Source organism: Taurulus bubalis, assembly GCF_910589615.1.
Source record: "Taurulus bubalis genome assembly, chromosome: 6".
NCBI lineage: Eukaryota > Metazoa > Chordata > Actinopteri > Perciformes > Cottidae > Taurulus > Taurulus bubalis.
In genome coordinates, this window is record NC_136594.1 from 1,150,944 (window position 1) to 1,174,077 (window position 23,134).

Sequence of the window (23,134 nt, forward strand, 5' to 3'; positions counted from 1 at the left end):
AGCGTAACGATACTGATGTAGCGTAACGATACTGATGTAGCGTAACGATACTTATGTAGCGTAACGATACTTATGTAGCGTAACGATACTGATGTAGCGTAACGATACGTATGTAGCGTAACGATACTTATGTAGCGTAACGATACTGATGTAGCGTAACGATACGTATGTAGCGTAACGATACTTATGTAGCGTAACGATACTGATGTAGCGTAACGATACTTATGTAGCGTAACGATACTTATGTAGCGTAACGATACTGATGTAGCGTAACGATACTTATGTAGCGTAACGATACTGATGTAGCATAACGATACTTATGTAGCGTAACGATACGTATGTAGCGTAACGATACTTATGTAGCGTAACGATACTGATGTAGCGTAATGATACTTATGTAGCGTAACGATACTTATGTAGCATAATGATACTTATGTAGCATAACGATACTGATGTAGCGTAACGATACTGATGTAGCGTAACCATACTGATGTAGCGCACCGTGTCTTCTTCCCACCGGAGGATCAGGACGTTGCAGCCGTCATGGCCACTGTGATGGCCAACAGGACGGCCAACTTCACGGTCCACTTAAGCCTCGAGGACACCTTCATGTGCAGGTAGTACAAAGTCCTGTAAATAAACTACAACTTCCTCTTGAACTACAACGTCCTGTTAATAAACTACAACTTCCTGTTAAACTACAACATCCTGTTAATAAACAACAACATCCAGTTAAATTACAACTTCCTCTTGAACTACAACGTCCTGTAAATAAACTACAACTTCCTGTTAATAAACAACAACATCCAGTTTAACTACAACGTCCTGTAAATAAACTACAACTTCCTGTAAATAAACTACAACTTCCTGTTAATAAACAACAACATCCAGTTTAACTACAACGTCCTGTAAATAAACTACAACTTCCTGTTAATAAACAACAACATCCAGTTTAACTACAACGTCCTGTACATAAACTACAACTTCCTGTCAAAAAACAACAACATCCAGTCAAACTACAACGTCCTGTAAATAAACTACAACTTCCTGTTAATAAACAACAACATCCAGTTAAACTACAACGTTCTGTTAATAAACTACAACATCAGCTTCTTGTTGTTTACTTCTACAACTTACTTGTTAACAAAGCCTAAAAGGATTCACGTGAAGCACTTTGTCTCCTGGACTGCTACGTCCACTCAATGTCTGTAGGTCAATGTCTGTAGTTCAATGCCTGTATTTCAATGTCTGTAGTTCAATGTCTGTAGTACAATGTCTGTAGTTCAATGCCTGTAGTTCAATGTCTGTAGTGCAATGTCTGTAGTTCAATGTCTGTAGGTCAATGTCTGTAGGTCAATGTCTGTAGGTCAATGTCTGTAGTTCAATGTCTGTAGTTCAATGTCTGTAGTGCAATGTCTGTAGTTCAATGTCTGTAGGTCAATGTCTGTAGGTCAATGTCTGTAGTTCAATGCCTGTAGTTCAATGTCTGTAGTGCAATGTCTGTAGTACAATGTCTGTAGTTCAATGCCTGTAGTTCAATGTCTGTAGTTCAATGTCTGTAGTTCAATGTCTGTAGTGCAATGTCTGTATTCCAATGTATGTAGTGCATTGTCTGTAGTTTAATGTCTGTAGTTCAATGTCTGTACTTATTTATTTTTCTCACATTTTCATGTTTTCACATTTTACTGTATTTGGGGGGAAATACTAAGGAATACTCAACAACACTTTTTTTTCCTTTTTCTGGTTATTATGAAACATACATATATATGTATATATATATGTATATATATATATATATATATATATATATATATATATATATATAATACACTTGGCTTGATGCAATACAGTTATATCTAATCTAACAAAGTGCTTGTCATACATGTGATTTCTGTGAAGTCATCAGCGTACAGTTTTAAATCATAAGTTTACTAACGGGTTTAAAACATTCGCTTTACCGTTCATAAACGGTGATGTTGGAACCCGGATGACCTCCAACTCTTCAGTTCTACTGAAGAACGGATCCCACAGTTCCCAATACCTTTCCCACCTGAGGTCCCCATGTGTTCGACTCAGAGGGTTGTTTGTGTAATGAAGGCGGTTATGAAACACTGTTGATGCAAGTGGCTGCTTGTCGTGACCTTGTGAGCTTTTATTCCCAACGGGGTTTTCTCTCAACTCTGAGAGTCTGGCTGCAGTCGTAACTCCTTGCATTAGATTTCTCCTCACGCTTCCCTTGCATCACCTGTTTACTGAAGCGCCTGCGTTGCATCAGTGAGAGCTGATGTTCAGCTGCAGCGCTGCTGGAGGTAGAAGTGACCCAGAGGAACAGACTGGGGATCAGGTTGCCCTTTTTACCGTGAAACGAGGACAATGCTGAAAAGCCGGCGGCTCGGGGGAACTACGAGACCGACGTCTTTATGTTGCAGTGACTGCGAATAAGCGCCGTGCACGTTCATCACATCCAACACTGCAGGTTGCTATGAACTCTGGGAGCCCTGAAGGCAAAGACCCGCATGAAAACCCAAAGACTAGAGAATGAGACGAGGAGGACGTTAATAACCCTTTCCCAACCGTCCAATCGCTGCAGACGTCTCAGCAAACACTGTTTTGCTCTGCGGTCCAATCACAGCGGGTTTGGACCCCGCGTTGAGGAGAGAGAGCCGACGTCCCTTCGGTTTGGCCCGGCCCAGCGACGGCTCGTCCCCGTGGAGCGCGTTCATAAGGCTCTGCTGCGACATGCAGAACGGTTCTGCAGCAGGAGAAGAGCCGGACGCTGTGGACTGAGGTGAGATGTTCTGACGCTGTCTTGTGATTGGCCCTCCTTAAGGGTCCAGATGAAGACACATGGAATACGGATGATCTAAACCAGGGGGGTCAAACATTCGGATCCGGCCCGTGACAGGCTTTTGCCAACATTAGCTAACGAGGAATACTGTGACGGAGAGGATTCCAGATCTTTCAGCAGATTTGGAGCCAAAAGAAGCATAAAGTAAAGTCATCTGTAGTATTTTCAGTTGCAATGGATGAGAGCGCTGACGTCACTAGAGATGCTCAACTGGCCGAATTCATTCTGGTGTTGATGAGACTTTGGCGTCACCGAGGAGTTCCTTGAGTTGAGACCATGACAGACACTACTGACAATCACATTGTTAGCTCTCGTTGAAGACTGGACCGGTCATAGTGGACTGGACCCAGTCATAGTGGACTGGACCCAGTCATAGTGGACTGGACCTGGTGGAGTGGACTGGACCCGTGCTGTCAGTGGTCTACAGGGTAACAGTACAAGCTGCAAATGGAGAATGAAGTTGTTGGACATTTCACTGTATTCTTCATCAGGAGGCGTTGTGTTGCAAGTCGTTAAAAATGATCCCGTCATGAAAGTGGCGTCTCAAAGCGAGGGAATCTGCAGAGGAGCCCAGGCAGACCATCCAAAACCCTTCACCAATGATTTAAACATATATAATATTGTGGTTATGTGTGCGTTACCAACATGGGCAGCATGCGGCCCCTTCACTAAAATGAGTTCGACACCCCTGATCTAAACTAACCTTTTCCTTTCTTCCCATCAGCCCTTCTTCCCCACCATGTTCAACGCGACTCTGAGCGCCGCCGCCGACCTCTACGGGAACTCTAGCGCCCCCAGTGGCCCCCGCGGGGCTCCGCCGTGGTACCAGTTCCCCGTGTGCGCCGCGTCCCGCTGGGCCTTCGTTTTCTACTTCGGGGTCAAGGTGATCAACCTGGCCGTGGGGGCGCCCTGCAACGCGCTGGTCATCTGGCAGATCGCCAGCAGGAAGAGCGACGCCTCCACCTCGGACATCTTCTTCTTCAACCTGGCCGTGCTGGACGCCTACTTCTGCCTCATGACGCCGGTGGACATGGTCAACCGGCTGCTGCTGGACGACCAGCGCATCTGGTACTTTCAGAGGTTCGCTTACGGGCTCAAGGACTTAGCGCCGCTCTTTCTGGTGAGTCTCACCGGGCGCCTCCGTCTCGGTTGATGCAATGATCACGTCAAATGCAGGACTTCTAGCCTACACTGTAAAAAACTACAACTTTAAAAAAGGGTCCATTGACTGCCAAACAAAAAACGTCAAATTAAGGTAAAAGATCTTAATTCAAATAAAGGACGAAAACCATGAATTAACAAACATTTTCATTAACGGTTTTGCAGTGAAACACTGTTATTTTACATAGTCATCCTGTATTATTACGATCAAACAGCTTCAATAAAGTGATATCACTTAAAGTCGTGCAGAAATACTGTTATTTTACAGTTTTTTTCTGAATTTTTAATAATATTTTATTCAATCAAACACCTTCAATAAAGAACCTACATGAATTTGTATGTAATTTAAGAAAGCAGTAACAATACTGTATAAATAATAGTCTTTTTTTTTATAAAAAAGAGAAAAAAATGTAATTTGTTATTATTAGCACAATACTTAAATTAACAGTTGGGTTGTTCATTTACAGATAATGGCTGTAATTTTACAGAGTTTTGTATATAAAAAAACAACAACAGAAAACCTACTGTAAAAATGTAGTTATTTTCCGTAAAATTTGGATTTTCTTTTTACAGTACAGTACACGTTATTATGACAGTAAAAACAGCTTTTCCTCGTCTGTTGCCAGGCTCTAATACATACATGACAGATAGTTTATATTTGATGCTGAACGTGTAGCCGACATTAATGCTCTACATGGTTAGGACAGAGGACGCTGCCCTCTATTCGTGATAATTGTACAAATACAATTTCATGGATGTATATGCTGTGACAATTTTGTTTCTTTATTTACATTTTGTTATGTAATGCTTTTCATATTTTTAGACATAAACTTCATAAAAGCATTTCTGACCGATTTAAAAGGCAGCATTACCCTTTATTCCCTTTACTACTACTACTGTACTTTACTACTACTACTACTACTACTACTACTGTACTTTACTACTACTGTACTTTACTACTACTACTACTACTACTACTGTACTTTACTACTACTACTACTACTACTGTACTTTACTACTACTACTGTACTTTACTACTACTACTACTACTACTACTGTACTTTACTACTACTGTACTTTACTACTACTACTACTACTACTACTGTACTTTACTACTACTACTACTACTACTGTACTTTACTACTACTACTACTACTGTACTTTACTACTACTGTACTTTACTACTACTGTACTTTACTACTACTACTACTACTGTACTTTACTACTACTGTACTTTACTACTACTGTACTTTACTACTACTGTACTTTACTACTACTACTACTACTGTACTTTACTACTACTGTACTTTACTACTACTACTACTACTGTACTTTACTACTACTGTACTTTACTACTACTGTACTTTACTACTACTACTACTACTACTGTACTTTACTACTACTACTACTACTGTACTTTACTACTACTGTACTTTACTACTACTACTACTACTACTGTACTTTACTACTACTGTACTTTACTACTACTGTACTTTACTACTACTGTACTTTACTACTACTGTACTTTACTACTACTACTACTACTGTACTTTACTACTACTGTACTTTACTACTACTACTACTACTGTACTTTACTACTACTGTACTTTACTACTACTGTACTTTACTACTACTACTACTACTACTGTACTTTACTACTACTACTACTACTGTACTTTACTACTACTGTACTTTACTACTACTACTACTACTACTGTACTTTACTACTACTGTACTTTACTACTACTGTACTTTACTACTACTGTACTTTACTACTACTACTACTACTGTACTTTACTACTACTGTACTTTACTACTACTACTACTACTGTACTTTACTACTACTGTACTTTACTACTACTGTACTTTACTACTACTACTACTACTACTGTACTTTACTACTACTACTACTACTGTACTTTACTACTACTGTACTTTACTACTACTACTACTACTACTGTACTTTACTACTACTGTACTTTACTACTACTACTACTACTACTGTACTTTACTACTACTACTACTACTGTACTTTACTACTACTGTACTTTACTACTACTACTACTACTGTACTTTACTACTACTGTACTTTACTACTACTACTGTACTTTACTACTACTACTGTACTTTACTACTACTACTACTACTGTACTTTACTACTACTGTACTTTACTACTACTACTACTACTGTACTTTACTACTACTGTACTTTACTACTACTACTACTACTACTGTACTTTACTACTACTACTACTACTGTACTTTACTACTACTACTACTACTGTACTTTACTACTACTGTACTTTACTACTACTACTACTACTGTACTTTACTACTACTACTACTACTGTACTTTACTACTACTACTACTACTGTACTTTACTACTACTGTACTTTACTACTACTACTACTACTGTACTTTACTACTACTGTACTTTACTACTACTACTACTACTGTACTTTACTACTACTACTACTACTACTGTACTTTACTACTACTACTACTACTGTACTTTACTACTACTGTACTTTACTACTACTACTACTACTGTACTTTACTACTACTACTACTACTGTACTTTACTACTACTACTACTACTGTACTTTACTACTACTACTACTACTGTACTTTACTACTACTGTACTTTACTACTACTACTACTACTGTACTTTACTACTACTGTACTTTACTACTACTACTACTACTGTACTTTACTACTACTACTACTACTGTACTTTACTACTACTACTACTACTGTACTTTACTACTACTACTACTACTACTGTACTTTACTACTACTACTACTGTACTTTACTACTACTGTACTTTACTACTACTACTACTACTGTACTTTACTACTACTGTACTTTACTACTACTACTGTACTTTACTACTACTACTGTACTTTACTACTACTACTACTACTGTACTTTACTACTACTGTACTTTACTACTACTACTACTACTGTACTTTACTACTACTGTACTTTACTACTACTACTACTACTACTGTACTTTACTACTACTACTACTACTGTACTTTACTACTACTACTACTACTGTACTTTACTACTACTACTACTACTGTACTTTACTACTACTGTACTTTACTACTACTACTACTACTACTGTACTTTACTACTACTACTACTACTGTACTTTACTACTACTGTACTTTACTACTACTACTACTACTGTACTTTACTACTACTGTACTTTACTACTACTACTACTACTGTACTTTACTACTACTACTACTACTGTACTTTACTACTACTGTACTTTACTACTACTACTACTACTGTACTTTACTACTACTGTACTTTACTACTACTACTACTACTGTACTTTACTACTACTACTACTACTGTACTTTACTACTACTACTACTACTGTACTTTACTACTACTACTACTACTACTGTACTTTACTACTACTACTACTGTACTTTACTACTACTGTACTTTACTACTACTACTACTACTGTACTTTACTACTACTACTACTGTACTTTACTACTACTACTACTACTGTACTTTACTACTACTGTACTTTACTACTACTACTACTACTACTGTACTTTACTACTACTACTACTACTACTACTGTACTTTACTACTACTGTACTTTACTACTACTACTGTACTTTACTACTACTGTACTTTACTACTACTACTACTACTACTGTACTTTACTACTACTACTACTACTGTACTTTACTACTACTACTACTACTGTACTTTACTACTACTGTACTTTACTACTACTACTACTACTGTACTTTACTACTACTACTACTACTGTACTTTACTACTACTGTACTTTACTACTACTGTACTTTACTACTACTACTACTACTGTACTTTACTACTACTGTACTTTACTACTACTGTACTTTACTACTACTGTACTTTACTACTACTACTACTACTGTACTTTACTACTACTGTACTTTACTACTACTACTACTACTGTACTTTACTACTACTGTACTTTACTACTACTGTACTTTACTACTACTACTACTACTACTGTACTTTACTACTACTACTACTACTGTACTTTACTACTACTGTACTTTACTACTACTACTACTACTGTACTTTACTACTACTGTACTTTACTACTACTACTGTACTTTACTACTACTACTGTACTTTACTACTACTACTACTACTGTACTTTACTACTACTGTACTTTACTACTACTACTACTACTGTACTTTACTACTACTGTACTTTACTACTACTACTACTACTACTGTACTTTACTACTACTACTACTACTGTACTTTACTACTACTACTACTACTGTACTTTACTACTACTGTACTTTACTACTACTACTACTACTGTACTTTACTACTACTACTACTACTGTACTTTACTACTACTACTACTACTGTACTTTACTACTACTGTACTTTACTACTACTACTACTACTGTACTTTACTACTACTACTACTACTGTACTTTACTACTACTACTACTACTGTACTTTACTACTACTGTACTTTACTACTACTACTACTACTGTACTTTACTACTACTGTACTTTACTACTACTACTACTACTGTACTTTACTACTACTACTACTACTGTACTTTACTACTACTGTACTTTACTACTACTACTACTACTGTACTTTACTACTACTGTACTTTACTACTACTACTACTACTGTACTTTACTACTACTACTACTACTGTACTTTACTACTACTACTACTACTACTGTACTTTACTACTACTACTACTACTGTACTTTACTACTACTGTACTTTACTACTACTACTACTACTGTACTTTACTACTACTACTACTACTGTACTTTACTACTACTACTACTACTGTACTTTACTACTACTACTACTGTACTTTACTACTACTGTACTTTACTACTACTACTACTACTACTGTACTTTACTACTACTACTACTACTGTACTTTACTACTACTACTACTACTACTACTGTACTTTACTACTACTACTACTGTACTTTACTACTACTGTACTTTACTACTACTACTACTACTGTACTTTACTACTACTACTACTGTACTTTACTACTACTACTACTACTGTACTTTACTACTACTGTACTTTACTACTACTACTACTACTACTGTACTTTACTACTACTACTACTACTGTACTTTACTACTACTGTACTTTACTACTACTACTACTACTACTACTGTACTTTACTACTACTACTACTGTACTTTACTACTACTGTACTTTACTACTACTACTACTACTGTACTTTACTACTACTACTACTGTACTTTACTACTACTACTACTACTGTACTTTACTACTACTGTACTTTACTACTACTACTACTACTACTGTACTTTACTACTACTACTACTACTGTACTTTACTACTACTGTACTTTACTACTACTACTACTACTACTGTACTTTACTACTACTACTACTACTACTACTGTACTTTACTACTACTACTACTACTACTACTGTACTTTACTACTACTACTACTACTACTACTGTACTTTACTACTACTACTACTACTGCAGTCCCTTGAGGTCTGACGTGCCATGAACACACATGTTCTGCGACCCGCTGCAGGTGTGCATCTGCCTGGACCGCTACGTGGCCGTGGTCCACCCGATGCTGTTCACCGGCATCCGGGACAATAAGATCCGCGTCGGCGTTTCCGTGGCGGTGTGGGGCCTCGTCCTGCCGTACGGCCTCACCAAGAGCATCCTGGGAGTCATGAGCGTCAACGAGGTCTTCAGCGGCGCCATCCTGTTCGCCTTCGCGGTCATGGTCTTCTGCAACGTCTCCGTGGTCTGGGTGCTCAGGCGCTCGGTGGCGGGGAAGGAGGCGATGCACCCGGTGAAGAAGAAGGCCCTCCGCATGGTGCTGATCGTCCTGGGCATCGTCGTGTCCAACTACCTGCCGCCCGTGGCCCTCATGCCCTTCGCGTCGTACTACACGTTCGTGGCGTTCCGCTGCCAGATCAGCATCAGCGCGTTCTCCATCATGGACCTGAGCTGCATCGTGGAGCCGCTCCTCTTCATCACCAAGACGGGCCGCGCGGGCGGCGGATGCTGCGGACGGCGTCCGTCCGAGAAGAAGGTCGACGTCAAGGTGTGACCGAGCCTCCGGTCGCTGAAGGAACTTCCTGGATGACTGGACCAACGTGCCCCACAAACCACGGAATGTACTTTCTGAAATGTTTTGTCCTAAAGATTATGCCTCAAATGTATAATGTCTGTGAAAGCAGCACATTCAGTCGTAAACGGAGCTGAAAACAAACGAAACTGCAGAAACTAGAGCCGATAGAGCCGATGCATCAGGCGAATGCTAGCTGGTAGCATAGCTAAAGCTAACTTTACTTACTCATTTGTTATTGAACACTGTTTTTATTTGGATAATTGTAATTAAGTTTATTCTAAATAAAAAGTATCTGCAGTGTCAGCCTTTGCCTCTAATGGGATTCATGGTATTTATTTATATTATACATGACATTTAAACTTATCCAAATGTGAATTCATTTGTTTCTTCAAAACATGTTTTAATTGAATTTAAGATTAGCTATCGCTTCATAGACACAGGTCACTGGTTACCATGGTGATTGGGCAGACAAGATCTTAAGACTGGGAGTGGATTGTCTACAAAACCATCGTAAACCGGCTTCAGAGGCAAAAACATGGTCAGATCACCAAAATAGTTCAACAAACAGAGAGGAAAGACGCAGCCGAACGCGCTGATGTGCTTCTTCTTTTTGTGGAGATAATAATGTGAGCGTGGACAATGGAGCTGTTATCCTCATGTCTGTATTTAAAGACACGCACACGTGCATGCGACCGTAATTACATGTGTGCATAGACACACACACACACACACACACACACACACACACACACAGCCATTTTGAATAAAAGCTAACATCATGCAAGCATTAAATGAACTTGTCTTCCTCGCCCCACAAGCCTGCAGTTGCTCACATATTGAGAGGGAGGATGACTTGATGAACATATTCTGTGACTGGTGGGTCTGTCGTGTACAACATGTGTCTCTAAGAGCGATTTAGAAATCAGGTGCGATTGTCTGTGGAGAACTTTTTGGAGGCAGATTTAACAAGAGGCTTCCTGGAGGAGAGGTGGACTTCCTCTCACAATCAGGCGGCTTCAGCCAAATGTGTGAATCTGTGGATTCAATCGACCCAAGTTTACGACAAAAGACAAGATTTCCTACGTTTATATGTATAAATTATGCCTGAAGAGTGAACATTGTGGAGTGAATGGCAAAAGACAAATATGTTTTACTCAAGATCCTGAAGCTTCTCTGGACTCTAGTGATGACACACTCATTGTAAAGTCAGAAAAGGTCAGAAAAAAGCAAAAATTGAAAACAGTGACAGTTCAACAACTATTAAAGATCAAAAAGCTGAATCATACAGTAATAGTTGAAGGTGTTGTCAACATCTTAAAGTTGAAATGTTGTCTGTTGCTAAAAGTATGGCAAACATTTAAGCTTTTAAAGTTTAAGCAGATTTGAAGATGTTCTCCATTGGATGCCATTATTTTTCATAAAAAGCTTAAGAATTTGAAAATCTGAAAAGATATTTTTAAAAATCTGAAATTATACAGTAAAAGCTCCACGGGGAAGTGGAAGTTGTTCAAAGAGCTGCTTCCCACCTGGAACGCAGACGAACAGCATCATCATCAGGGGGCGGAGCCATCACCAGGGGGCGGAGCCATCACCAGGGGGCGGAGCCAACAAGTCAGACAGTTTTCAAAGTGAACACAGGAAGTCACAGAACAAAGGACTTCCTGTTAGTTCTGATCTGTAGGCTACTTGTAGTTTACAGATCACGGTTGGATTTATACATATAAATATATATTGATAGAAATGTGTGTGTAGCTGTTAAATACATTACTACTGGTTTAGATATGTGTTATACATAATATGTATTATTATCAACCACAAGATATGTTTTTAGATTAAACATGAGACTAATAGTCAACGATCCAGCGTTAAGTATTACACTACACATAAAATAACATTTTTCAACATGAACATTTCCTTTTTCAATCAACACTTGAAGTCTCAATGACAAAGTAAACCATGTGGCTGAATACTTTATTTATTCAAATTTAAAAAATCGTTGTTACAAATACGTCACATTTTGATCGTAAACTGAATCTCAAGGCGGAAAATGACTTATTTCAAATAAACAAACTATTTGTATACATTATTTGTTACATTTCTGAATGAATGTAAAGAATCACTTGTTTCTGAGGACACAGGGACTCACACATCAGCTTATAACGCTTCATAGCCTCTAAAGCACTGAATCACACTGAACAACTCCAGCCTGGTCTAATGATGACATCATCTCTCTTCATCAGGAATGATGATGACATCATCTCTCTTCATCAGGAATGATGATGACGTCATCTCTCTTCATCAGGAATGATGATGACATCATCTCTCTTCATCAGGAATGATGATGACATCATCTCTCTTCATCAGGAATGATGATGACATCATCTCTCTTCATCAGGAATGATGATGACATCATCTCTCTTCATCAGGAATGATGATGACATCATCTCTCTTTATCAGGAATGATGATGACATCATCTCTCTTCATCAGGAATGATGATGACATCATCTCTCTTCATCAGGAATGAGGCACATTTGGGAAACTTGATCCCATGCCAGCGGACACAAGCGCCTTACCCCCGAGTCATTTCGAGGTGCAGCGCCTCCAGGCTCTCCCGGCTGGCTTCGGGTCCGTCCTCCGAGGTCACGTAGCCGGGGTACGTGGGGTGGAAGCGGGGCGCCGGCGGCCGCGGGGCGTCTCCTCCCGGCGAGGGCGGGAACAGAGGGATCAGCTTGGCGTGAGCGTAGTCCACCTCGAAGCCCTCGAAGATCAGCCCGGTGCCCCAGGAGCCCAGGCCCTCCTCCAGGAGCCGCGCCGCCTGCCGGGTGGCCAGCGCCAGCGCCTCGTAGTCGCCCCGCGGCAGCCGGAACACGTCCGAGGTCAGAGGCCGGCGCGGCACGAGCACGGTGAAGCCGGGCGAGTTGGGGAAGGGGGTGAGGAAGGCCACGTGGCCCTCGTCCTCCCACACCCGCCACTGCCGCTCCTCCCCGCGGACGATGCGCGGGAACAGGCCCGGGTCGGCCGGGTCGGGCCCCAGGAAGGTGAGGTCGGGCGGGGCGGCGGGCAGCGGCAGCGCGGCCCGGATCCGGGTCTGGACCTCGGCGAGGCGGGCGTCGCTCCACCGCGGGGCGGTCCTGGAGGTGCAGTAGCCCGGGTCGCGGGCGTTGTGCTCCTCCTCTCCCGCCAGGTGGGGGCGCCACTCCGCATCCAGACCGTGAAGAGGGAGGACGCTGATCTGAACGCACACAACAGATCACACCTTACACCAGATCACACATTACACCAGATCACACCTTACACCAGATCACACCTTACACCAGATCACACCTTACACCAGATCACACCTTACACCAGATCACACCTTACACCAGATCACACCTTACACCAGATCACACCTTACACCAGATCACACCTTACACCAGATCACACCTTACACCAGATCACACATTACACCAGATCACACCTTACACCAGGGGGCTGACGCGACTATTAACCACTTCATGACTTTTAACCAAATTCCATGACTTTTGACCAAATTTTCGTGACTTTTGACCCAACTTCCAATACAAACATTTAGTGAAGTCTGGGTGTAAACAGTAAAAAGTGAGTAAATGTAGTATTTAAACTAACAATGAGAATACAAAGCATACAGTAAACCTTAAATGACTCAAATGAATGAGACAATAGTTTGATTAAAAGAATAAACATTTATATAGATGCCTGTATGTATGCCTGCTTATATTTTGAGTCTTTCTTTTAAAAGCATATTCATTATTTCAAACTCAGCGTAAATGAACGACATGAACACATGAATATAACACATTTACATGAACACATGAATATAACACATTTACATGACTTTTACTAAACCTTTGGGGTTTTATTTTTTTCCAGGACTTTTCCAGGCCTGGAAATAACATTTTAAACTCATGACTGTTCCAGGTTCTCCATGACTAAGAACCCTGTCTATAAACAATAAACATCATAATGTGTTTTTAGGAAATGTGTGACTTCACCTCGAAGGCTTTTGTAGACCTGACGGTCACAAATATTAATAAATAAAACATTATGTACACGTCTGAGGATTCTACCAAAAGAAGGACTTAGACGCTTTAGAAACAGGAAGTGTTAAACATCTCCAGGTGGTAAATATCAAATCAGATATTTTACAGGATATTCAGCCGTAGTTTCTTTACAACACATTTAATACTTGACTTGTTTCTCAACAGAAGAAGAAAGAAATGATCCTTTATGAATCCCCTTGGGGAAATTCTTCCCTGCATTGTTCCCTCCCTGGTTCAGGAGCAGTGCTCTGCCTGAGGGTTCGTTTGAAGGTAATAAAGTAGTTTATGAACACGAGATTACAGATGATTATAATCCCTCCTCTCAATAATCAACTGTATGTTTTAATATCATTATTACTCTCAATCACTTTTCTATTTCAGTTTCTATGCTGTATATTATATTATATTATACACTTCTTACTCTTAGGTTGCCAATATTTTCTTTTCCAACATTTATCGTATTACTTTTTATACAACTAAAATATATTACTATATCATTCATACACGTTTGTATTTATTCTTTTAACTTATTCTTCTGTTTTAATATTTGATCAAACTCTGCAGAGGAATTTCCTTCAGGATAATGAAAAGTATATCTTATCATCATATCTAGTCTTCAAAGCAATACAAAATAAAACTCTGGCCGCTGAGTGACTCTACAGGCACTAGCAGGGTTATAAGGACTGTTGCTTCGTTAAACTCCCAGAAGGCCGCAGGGTTACGGGATGTGTCTGTCAGGGGAAACCAACGCTGTAAGTGGTACTTATGAAGGGTTTGGTGAAATGTTACGGTCGCGACGGCCTTTCCGGAGTTTACGTAATTACTTAAACTTAGCGGTTACTTTACTCACCGTAGGTCTCTTCTCACAGGGCTACGGTATTGTGGCAATGTAAAAGGAGTTAATCAACCCTGTGGTTGCGGAGAAAGTTAAGGAAACGTTTAAAATAAACTGTTGTCCGAGAATAGGCGCTTATACGGTTAAAAACGCATGAATTGAGTCCAGCGGGCTCCCCCGTCGTCCTGACTCCTGTGTGGACCCTCACCTGGGCGGGCCGGTCCCCGTGAGGCCGGCTGACCAGCGCGCACCTGCGGACCCCGAGCCGCTCGCACAGCAGCGCGGCCACGGCTCGGGCCGCCAGCAGCCAGGACAGGAACTCCGGCTCCTCCAGCTGGAACACGCTGCCGCCCGGCCCGCAGGGGGCGCTGCGCTCCAGCACCACGGAGCCGGGGGTCCAGGGCCGCGGGTGCAGGTAGGCCACCAGACCCCCGGACCGCCAGACCACATGCCGGGCGGAGGACATCCTGGAGGACGGGACGAGGGGTTCATCCGTTAAGCAAGAGCTACGCTTTTATTCTGTAATATACACCTAATATATACAGATTAGACTTTTATTCTGTAATATACACCTAATATATACAGATTAGACTTTTATTCTGTAATATACACCTAATATATACAGATTAGGCTTTTATTCTGTAATATACACTTCATATATACAGATTTTATTCTGTAATATGCACTTCATATATACAGATTAGGCTTTTATTCTGTAATATATACAGATTAGGCTTTTATTCTGTAATATACACTTCATATATACAGATTAGTCTTTTATTCTGTAATGTATACAGATTAGGCTTTTATTCTGTAATATGCACTTCATATATACAGATTAGGCTTTTATTCTGTAATATACACTTCATATATACAGATTAGGCTTTTATTCTGTAATATACACTTCATATATACAGATTAGGCTTTTATTCTGTAATATACACTTCATATATACAGATTAGGCTTTTATTCTGTAATATATACAGATTAGGCTTTTATTCTGTAATATACACTTCATATATACAGATTAGCCTTTTATTCTGTAATATATACAGATTAGGCTTTTATTTTGTAATATACACTAAATATATACAGATTAGGCTTTTATTTTGTAATATACACTAAATATATACAGATTAGGCTTTTATTCTGTAATATATACAGATTAGGCTTTTATTCTGTAATATACACTTCATATATACAGATTAGTCTTTTATTCTGTAATATACACATATTAGGCTTTTATTTTGTAATATACACTAAATATATACAGATTAGGCTTTTATTCTGTAATATACACTTAATATATATATAAATATATATATATACAAATTCTACTTTTATTTTGTAATATACACTTAATATATACAGATTAGTCTTTTATTCTGTAATATACACTTAATATATATATAAATATATATATACAAATTCTACTTTTATTTTGTAATATACACTTAATATATACAGATTAGGCTTTTATTCTGTAATATACACGTCATATATACAGATTAGCCTTTTATTCTGTAATATATACAGATTAGGCTTTCATTCTGTAATATAAACTTCATATATACAGATTAGGCTTTTATTCTGTAATATATACAGATTAGGCTTTCATTCTGTAATATAAACTTCATATATACAGATTAGGCTTTTATTCTGTAATATATACAGATTAGGCTTTCATTCTGTAATATAAACTTCATATATACAGATTAGGCTTTTATTCTGTAATATATACAGATTAGGCTTTTATTCTGTAATATAAACTTCATATATACAGATTAGTCTTTTATTCTGTAATATATACAGATTAGGCTTTTATTCTGTAATATACACTTCATATATACAAAAGTGACGTAGTGTATATTACAGAATAAAAGTAATCTGTATATATTAAGTGTATATTACAAAATAAAAGTAGAATTTGTATATATAAGTGTATATTACAAAATAAAAGTAGAATTGGTATATATATATATATATATATATATATATACACAAATTCTACTTTTATTTTGTAATATACACTTCATATATACAGATTACACTTTTATTCTGTAATATACACTAAATATATACAAATTACACTTATTTTGGAATATACACTTAGTATATTCAAATTATACTTTTATTTTGTAATATACACTTAATATATACAGATAAGGCTTTTATTTTGTAATATACACTTAATATATACAGATAAGGCTTTTATTTTGTAAAATATACAAATTAGACTTTTATTTTGTAATATACACTAATATATACAAATCAGGCTTTTATTTTGTAATATACACTTGTTCTATACCTGGTGGTTGTTTACCATATGCATCTATTATATTTATTATAATAAAAATGAATGCCTGAATGATACGTCACTTTAAATGTTGCCGCCGCAAGGAATTGTGGGTCGGCATTATCTCCTTTCCTTTGGTAAAGGAAGGTCCAGTGTTTCCTATGCTAAAGGAGCTAAGCTAGGCAGCATTGAAGCTCCTTTCCTTTGGTAAAGGAAGGTCCAGTGTTTCCTATGCTAAAGGGGCTAAGCTATATTTATAAAAACACTTGTGAATAAATCAGAACGAGGTTTGTAAACTACAAGTAGCAGACATAACTAACAGGAAGTGACTGTTTGTGACTTCCGGTGTAATATTTGAAGGCAGTTTTGGCTCCGCCCCCTGATGATGACGCTGCTCTCTAACCAGCCTAAACTCCCTGTATGCGCACAGTACTTGTGACGTCATCACCACATGACTATCCCTATCACGTGATATCAACTTAAACAAAAGTCACATAGTTTTAAAATACGAGGCTACTTTGAAAATGACACGTGAGCCGATTATCTGCAGTAATGATGAGTGTCCGGTAATGATGAGTCACGTGAACGTGAGTCACGTGACTCACGTTCACGTGACTCATCATTACCGGGAAAACACGATTCTACCGTAAACCGCAGTTTGTGTAATGGCATCTGGCGCACCCACTGCGCCTGCGCCCGTTCGCTCAAGCAGAGCAGACCTACCTGCTCACAGAACACCTGGCGAACAGCGGGAAGTCACGGAGGAGGCACGCGACCGACCTGCTGTCCGCTTCTTTCGGGGCGTAGAAGAAGAATCAAGAAGCGCCAACAGCGAGCAGGACTCCTACGACACTTCCGCCTTTCCACATTACCCACAATGCATTGCGATGTGACGGGACAGCCAGCGTGGAGACTTTCAAAAGGTAAACAAAGAGGTCACGTGTTCAGCCTGGGATGTTATATCTACTCAGAAACATGAGAATGCAGGTAGAAATAATTAATTATAAAATAATACTGTTATATAATACATAGATAACTTATACTGTAATATGTATAACCTATTATACAACTATATATATATTATATTCTATAATAGATGTAAGTTGTTGTATCACTTTTATTTATTTATATATATATATATATATATATATATATATATATATATATATATATATATATATATATATATACAACGTATATATAACTTATACTGTAATATATGTATAACTTGTTACATCACTTTTATATATTTATGTATATTAAAATGTTTATACATATATTCATCAAACATTTTCATTTTTGGACAGAAACAAGTAAGATTATTTGACATGACGTCACACATCGTCCTGAGGGATCAGAGTTTCTAGGGGCGGGTTGGACCAGGGGGCGGGGCTACCATAGCAGCCAATCACAGCCTGCGCTTCACACAGGGCGGTGCCTTGCTGGTTCTGATTGGCTAACAGGGCTGCCAGTCTCATTTTGGCGGTTAACTCCATCCTATTGGCTCCAAGGATTCAAAGGAGGTTCCCCTGGTATCACGTGAGTTCACGAGCTGCTGGCGGGAGAATCCTCCATTAGAGGAGACACAGCAGCGCGTGACTTTGTTGTTGTTTACCACTTTGTGTTACTTCTGCTGTTGTTCACTTCGTTGGACTCTTGGAGAGAAAGATGCCGAAGCCAAGACCAAAGAAGCCGACCCCTCCATTAACCCAGGAGGAGGAAGAGGAGGAAGAGGAGGAGATGCAGCGCGAGGAGGAAAGGTTCGAGTCCCATGAACGTTGTATTGATCTATTAATGATGTATTGGTGTCGAGGCTTCTGTCTGTCGAGCAGCTTTCTGTGGTTATTGTTTAGTGTGTGTGTGTGTGTGTGTGTGTGTGTGTGTGTGTGTGTGTGTGTGTGTGTGTGTGTGTGTGTGTGTGTGTGTATAGAGGGGTGTGTCCCCAGCTCAGTGAGCTTTTACCACGTGTATTTTATGTGTACATGTACTACAGTTTGAGAACCAGATCACTGAGTGGTGTTTAGGTGAAGGCATGAATAATAATCACAATAAACAGAAGCATTGACGTGTTATGAAGCATTCAGTCCAAAGATGACCGACTGTGAGCTGAATCTTACTCGCACCATAACAAGCCTGGTATGTAAATGACCGTCTACTTCCGCATGTGTCATCTAGACTAGTCTGAGGACCAATGAGATTACAGGATCTCGAAACGCCCGCCAAAAAACTAAGTAACTCCAGTCCTGCTTTGCCATGCAGAGACTCCAATACTGGTCAGACAGTGCTGTGACTGCTAGACGCTTTTTATTGTTTTAAAGTAATGTGATCAGAACAATGTCAAATATAACAGGCCCATTTGATTTTATCAGGAACAACATAAACAGTCTGTTCAGTAGTAAGGGTCCCTGTGAGGGACAAGCCACTCCTTCTTTTGTCATGTTCAGTAGTAAGGGTCCCTGTGAGGGACAAGCCACTCCTTCTTTTGTCATGTTCAGTAGTAAGGGTCCCTGTGAGGGACAAGCCCCTCCTTCTTTTGTCATGTTCAGTAGTAAGGGTCCCTGTGAGGGACAAGCCACTCCTTCTTTTGTCATGTTCAGTAGTAAGGGTCCCTGTGAGGGACAAGCCCCTCCTTCTTTTGTCATGTTCAGTAGTAAGGGTCCCTGTGAGGGACAAGCCCCTCCTTCTTTTGTCATGTTCAGTAGTAAGGGTCCCTGTGAGGGACAAGCCACTCCTTCTTTTGTCATGTTCAGTAGTAAGGGTCCCTGTGAGGCGCTCCGTTTCATACAACTTGTGTATAGCGTGTTAACAGCATGTTTAATTTGTGTGTTTACAGTAATAAGGATCAGGACTTTGCCAGCGGCCCAAGACCCTCAAAGGTCCCACGGACAAGACGTGGAAAAGCAGCTCCTCCCCCCACGGCTCCAGGACGTGGAAATACCCAGCCGTTAGCTACTCCTCCCACCACTCGGAAGAGAGGATGCTCCTCTCTGGAAACCTCTGCTCCGGCTCCCAAGCGTGGAACCAGTCGGTTGGCCCCTACGGAGGAGGAAGAAGAAGAAGACAACAACGAGGAGGAGGCCGAGGAGGAGGAGGAGGACGAGGAGGACGAGGAAGAGAACAACAACGAGGACGAGGAGGAGCAAGAGAACAACGAGGAGGATGAGGACGAGGACGACGGCGGGTGGCATGGCCGAGAGGAGGAGAGCATCAAACCCGCGCCGCTCCGGTTCCTGCCGGTCCGGCCCCCGGGCCCCACATGTGACCCCTCCACAGCGTGGACTCCCATCAGCCTCTTCCGGCTTTTCTTTTCAGACACGGTGGTCCAACAAATCATCGACAGCACGAACGCCAACGCCGCCAAAAGAAAGGCGGCCGGGGCGACGCTCGAGTGGGAGGCGCTCACGATGAAGGACTTCTACACGTTCCTCGGCATCACCATCTTCAGCGGCCTCGTGAGGCTGAACCACAGGTCCGACTACTGGAGCAAGGAGTGGCCGTACAACTTCCACTTCCCCGTGGACCGCATGGCTCGGCGGCGCTTTGAGGCCATCTTGCGCTCCCTTCTCCTCAGCGACCCGGAAGAGGACGAGGAGAACAAGCAGAAGAGGCACACGGCTGAGCACGACCTGCTGTTCCAGATAAAGCCGCTTTACACGCAGATGGTGGACGCCTGCAAGGCCAACTTCCAGCCGCACCAGAACCTGTCCATAAACGAGAGGATGGTTGGACGCAAAGTCCGCAACATGAAGCGGGACCTGGACACGCCCACAAAGCGGGGCTACAAGCTGCTGGTGCTGGCGGACTCGTCTACCGGCTACACCTGGAACTTCTCTGTCTCCTCGGGCAGAAGCGAGTCCTCCACAGGTCGCCGTTCCTCGGCGGTGATGGACCTTTTGCCGTTTCCTCTCCTCGGGGACGGCTACGTGTTGTACACACACAGTTCCTACTCGAGCCCGGCTCTCTTCGCCGATCTGTCCAAGAAGAACATGGGCTGCTGTGGGACCCTGAGGGGAAATGTACCCGGCTTCCCAAAGACCAGGACCAACGACCTGCCCAGGAAGCCCGAGAGGGGGGACATGCGCTGGCTCCGGAGAGGCGAGCTCCTCTTCGTCAAGTGGAAGGACCTGAGGGAGGTCTTCATGTGCTCCACGGTGCATCAGGCCTACAGCGGACAGACGGTGAAGAGGAAGGTGAAGGCGGCTGGGAAGTGGCAGAGCAAGGCCGTCCCGGTTCCGGACAGCATCGTGGACTACAACCCTAACATGGGGGGCGTGGATTTGTCCGCTGCACTGATCGGAACCTACAGCGTTCACCACAAGACCACGGAGTGGTTCAAGACTTTGTTCTACCACTTCGTGGACATCGCCGTGGTCAACAGTTTTCTCTTGCACAAGGAGCTGAGCAAGCTGAGGACGGACACCAAGACCCTCACCCACAAGGCCTTCAGGGAGCAGCTGGCCATGGAGATGCTGGAGTCTGCTGAGGGCTCGCTATCCGACCCGCGGCCTCGCCCGCCACCCCACACCATATGCATGCCCATGTTCTTCGACTGTGAGGAAGCGATTGTCCGGAAGTATTGCAAGAGGTGCCAGGGTGCTGGACTCATGAGAATGAAGACCTCCATGTATTGCAGGAAGTGTCAGGTTCCTCTGTGCTTCACCTCCAAAAAGAACTGCTTCCTGCTGTGGCACGAGGGACTGACTTCCTGATGGAGGCACCCCACCCACACCAAGACCCCCACCCGCACCAATACCCCCACCTGCACCAAGACCCCCACCCACTCCAATACTCCACCCAGACCAAGACCTTCGCCCACAAGGCCTTCAGGAGCAGTTGGCCAATGAGATGCTGGAGGGCTTTTGTACTTCTGGTCACGTGACATCTATTGTACTTCTGTCCATCCTGATAGAAGGATCCTCCTGTTTCTTTTTCTCCCCTTAAAGGTTTTTGGGGAGTGTACAGATTGTAAAGGCACAATGGAGAATAATGTAAATAGTTTACAGGTTTTGACAGGTTTTTTTTACGGTTTGCTCAAATTTAAATCTGCTCCATTTGGATTCAACATTCATTTGATTTGTGTGGTCTGACGGTTGAATTTCCAAAAAAAGCCCCAAATCTTCTGTATTGGGATGTATTGACCAGCATCAGTGATTAGTTTAGACCTGCACTGCATCACTCTAAAGAGATCATCATCCTGAAACGGCCTTTTTCTTTTAGGCGAACCTGAAACTTTTAGTTTTTTCTGTTTGCCATCTTCATTTATTCTTAACCAGTAACTTATATAGTGAAATCTGGTCAAATCTCACAAGTGTTCCCTTTATTTTAACACCAACATTATGTCTGCAACCACATGGTCTATTTGAATACTCTCTTTTTATTAGTGGTATGCCATTTTTGAGCAGAGGCCTAAAGAATGGTGTTTTTAGAGGTCAAACCGGTCAACCAGCTGCTGTAGAGGACGAGCTCCGCTCTTAAAGGAACACCTTCTTATTCGGTGTCAAGAGAAACTTGCAGCAGCACACTGCATGTTCTCCTGCAGACGTATGAGTTGGAACGCTTCAGCAGTCCAACTATTCTTCTTCCACTATTTCTTCCGTACGTATTTTGGACCTCTACTCCTCCATATTTTCAGCTACAGAAACCGTTCAGTTATTAAAATGTTCAGCTCTTTAAGGACACGATGGCTTTATCTCTTCATACTTCAACTTGTCCAAGTATTAAGCTTTTTATGAATGGGATCCAATAGAGAAAAGCTTCACATTTACAAGCTGACAGGTTCTG

At 41.1% G+C, this 23,134-nt stretch overlaps 3 protein-coding genes across 3 annotated transcripts; 2 read left to right on the top strand and 1 right to left on the bottom strand.

Moving 5' to 3' along the window:
* Nucleotides 1-543: 543 nt before the first annotated feature.
* LOC306738045 (G-protein coupled receptor 35) lies at nucleotides 544-10,139 on the top strand (the record flags this gene model as incomplete). Its single annotated transcript, XM_079219874.1, has 4 exons — nucleotides 544-617; nucleotides 2,746-2,788; nucleotides 3,573-3,968; nucleotides 9,609-10,139. The coding sequence occupies 4 exons, from the start codon at nucleotides 544-546 to the stop codon at nucleotides 10,137-10,139; spliced, it is 1,044 nt and encodes a 347-aa protein (XP_079076000.1).
* Nucleotides 10,140-12,127: 1,988 nt separating this feature from the next.
* LOC306738221 (uncharacterized protein) lies at nucleotides 12,128-18,211 on the bottom strand. The gene is made up of 3 exons (XM_079220051.1): nucleotides 18,077-18,211; nucleotides 15,266-15,524; nucleotides 12,128-13,393 (listed from the first exon to the last, which is right to left on the bottom strand). Exons 2-3 carry the CDS (start codon nucleotides 15,521-15,523, stop codon nucleotides 12,731-12,733), a joined length of 921 nt encoding a protein of 306 aa, XP_079076177.1. The 5' UTR covers nucleotide 15,524; nucleotides 18,077-18,211; the 3' UTR covers nucleotides 12,128-12,730.
* An 810-nt stretch (nucleotides 18,212-19,021) lies between these two features.
* Nucleotides 19,022-22,062, top strand: LOC306738047 (piggyBac transposable element-derived protein 4-like; the record flags this gene model as incomplete). Its single annotated transcript, XM_079219876.1, has 2 exons — nucleotides 19,022-19,113; nucleotides 20,643-22,062. The coding sequence occupies 2 exons, from the start codon at nucleotides 19,022-19,024 to the stop codon at nucleotides 22,060-22,062; spliced, it is 1,512 nt and encodes a 503-aa protein (XP_079076002.1).
* Nucleotides 22,063-23,134: the final 1,072 nt, after the last annotated feature.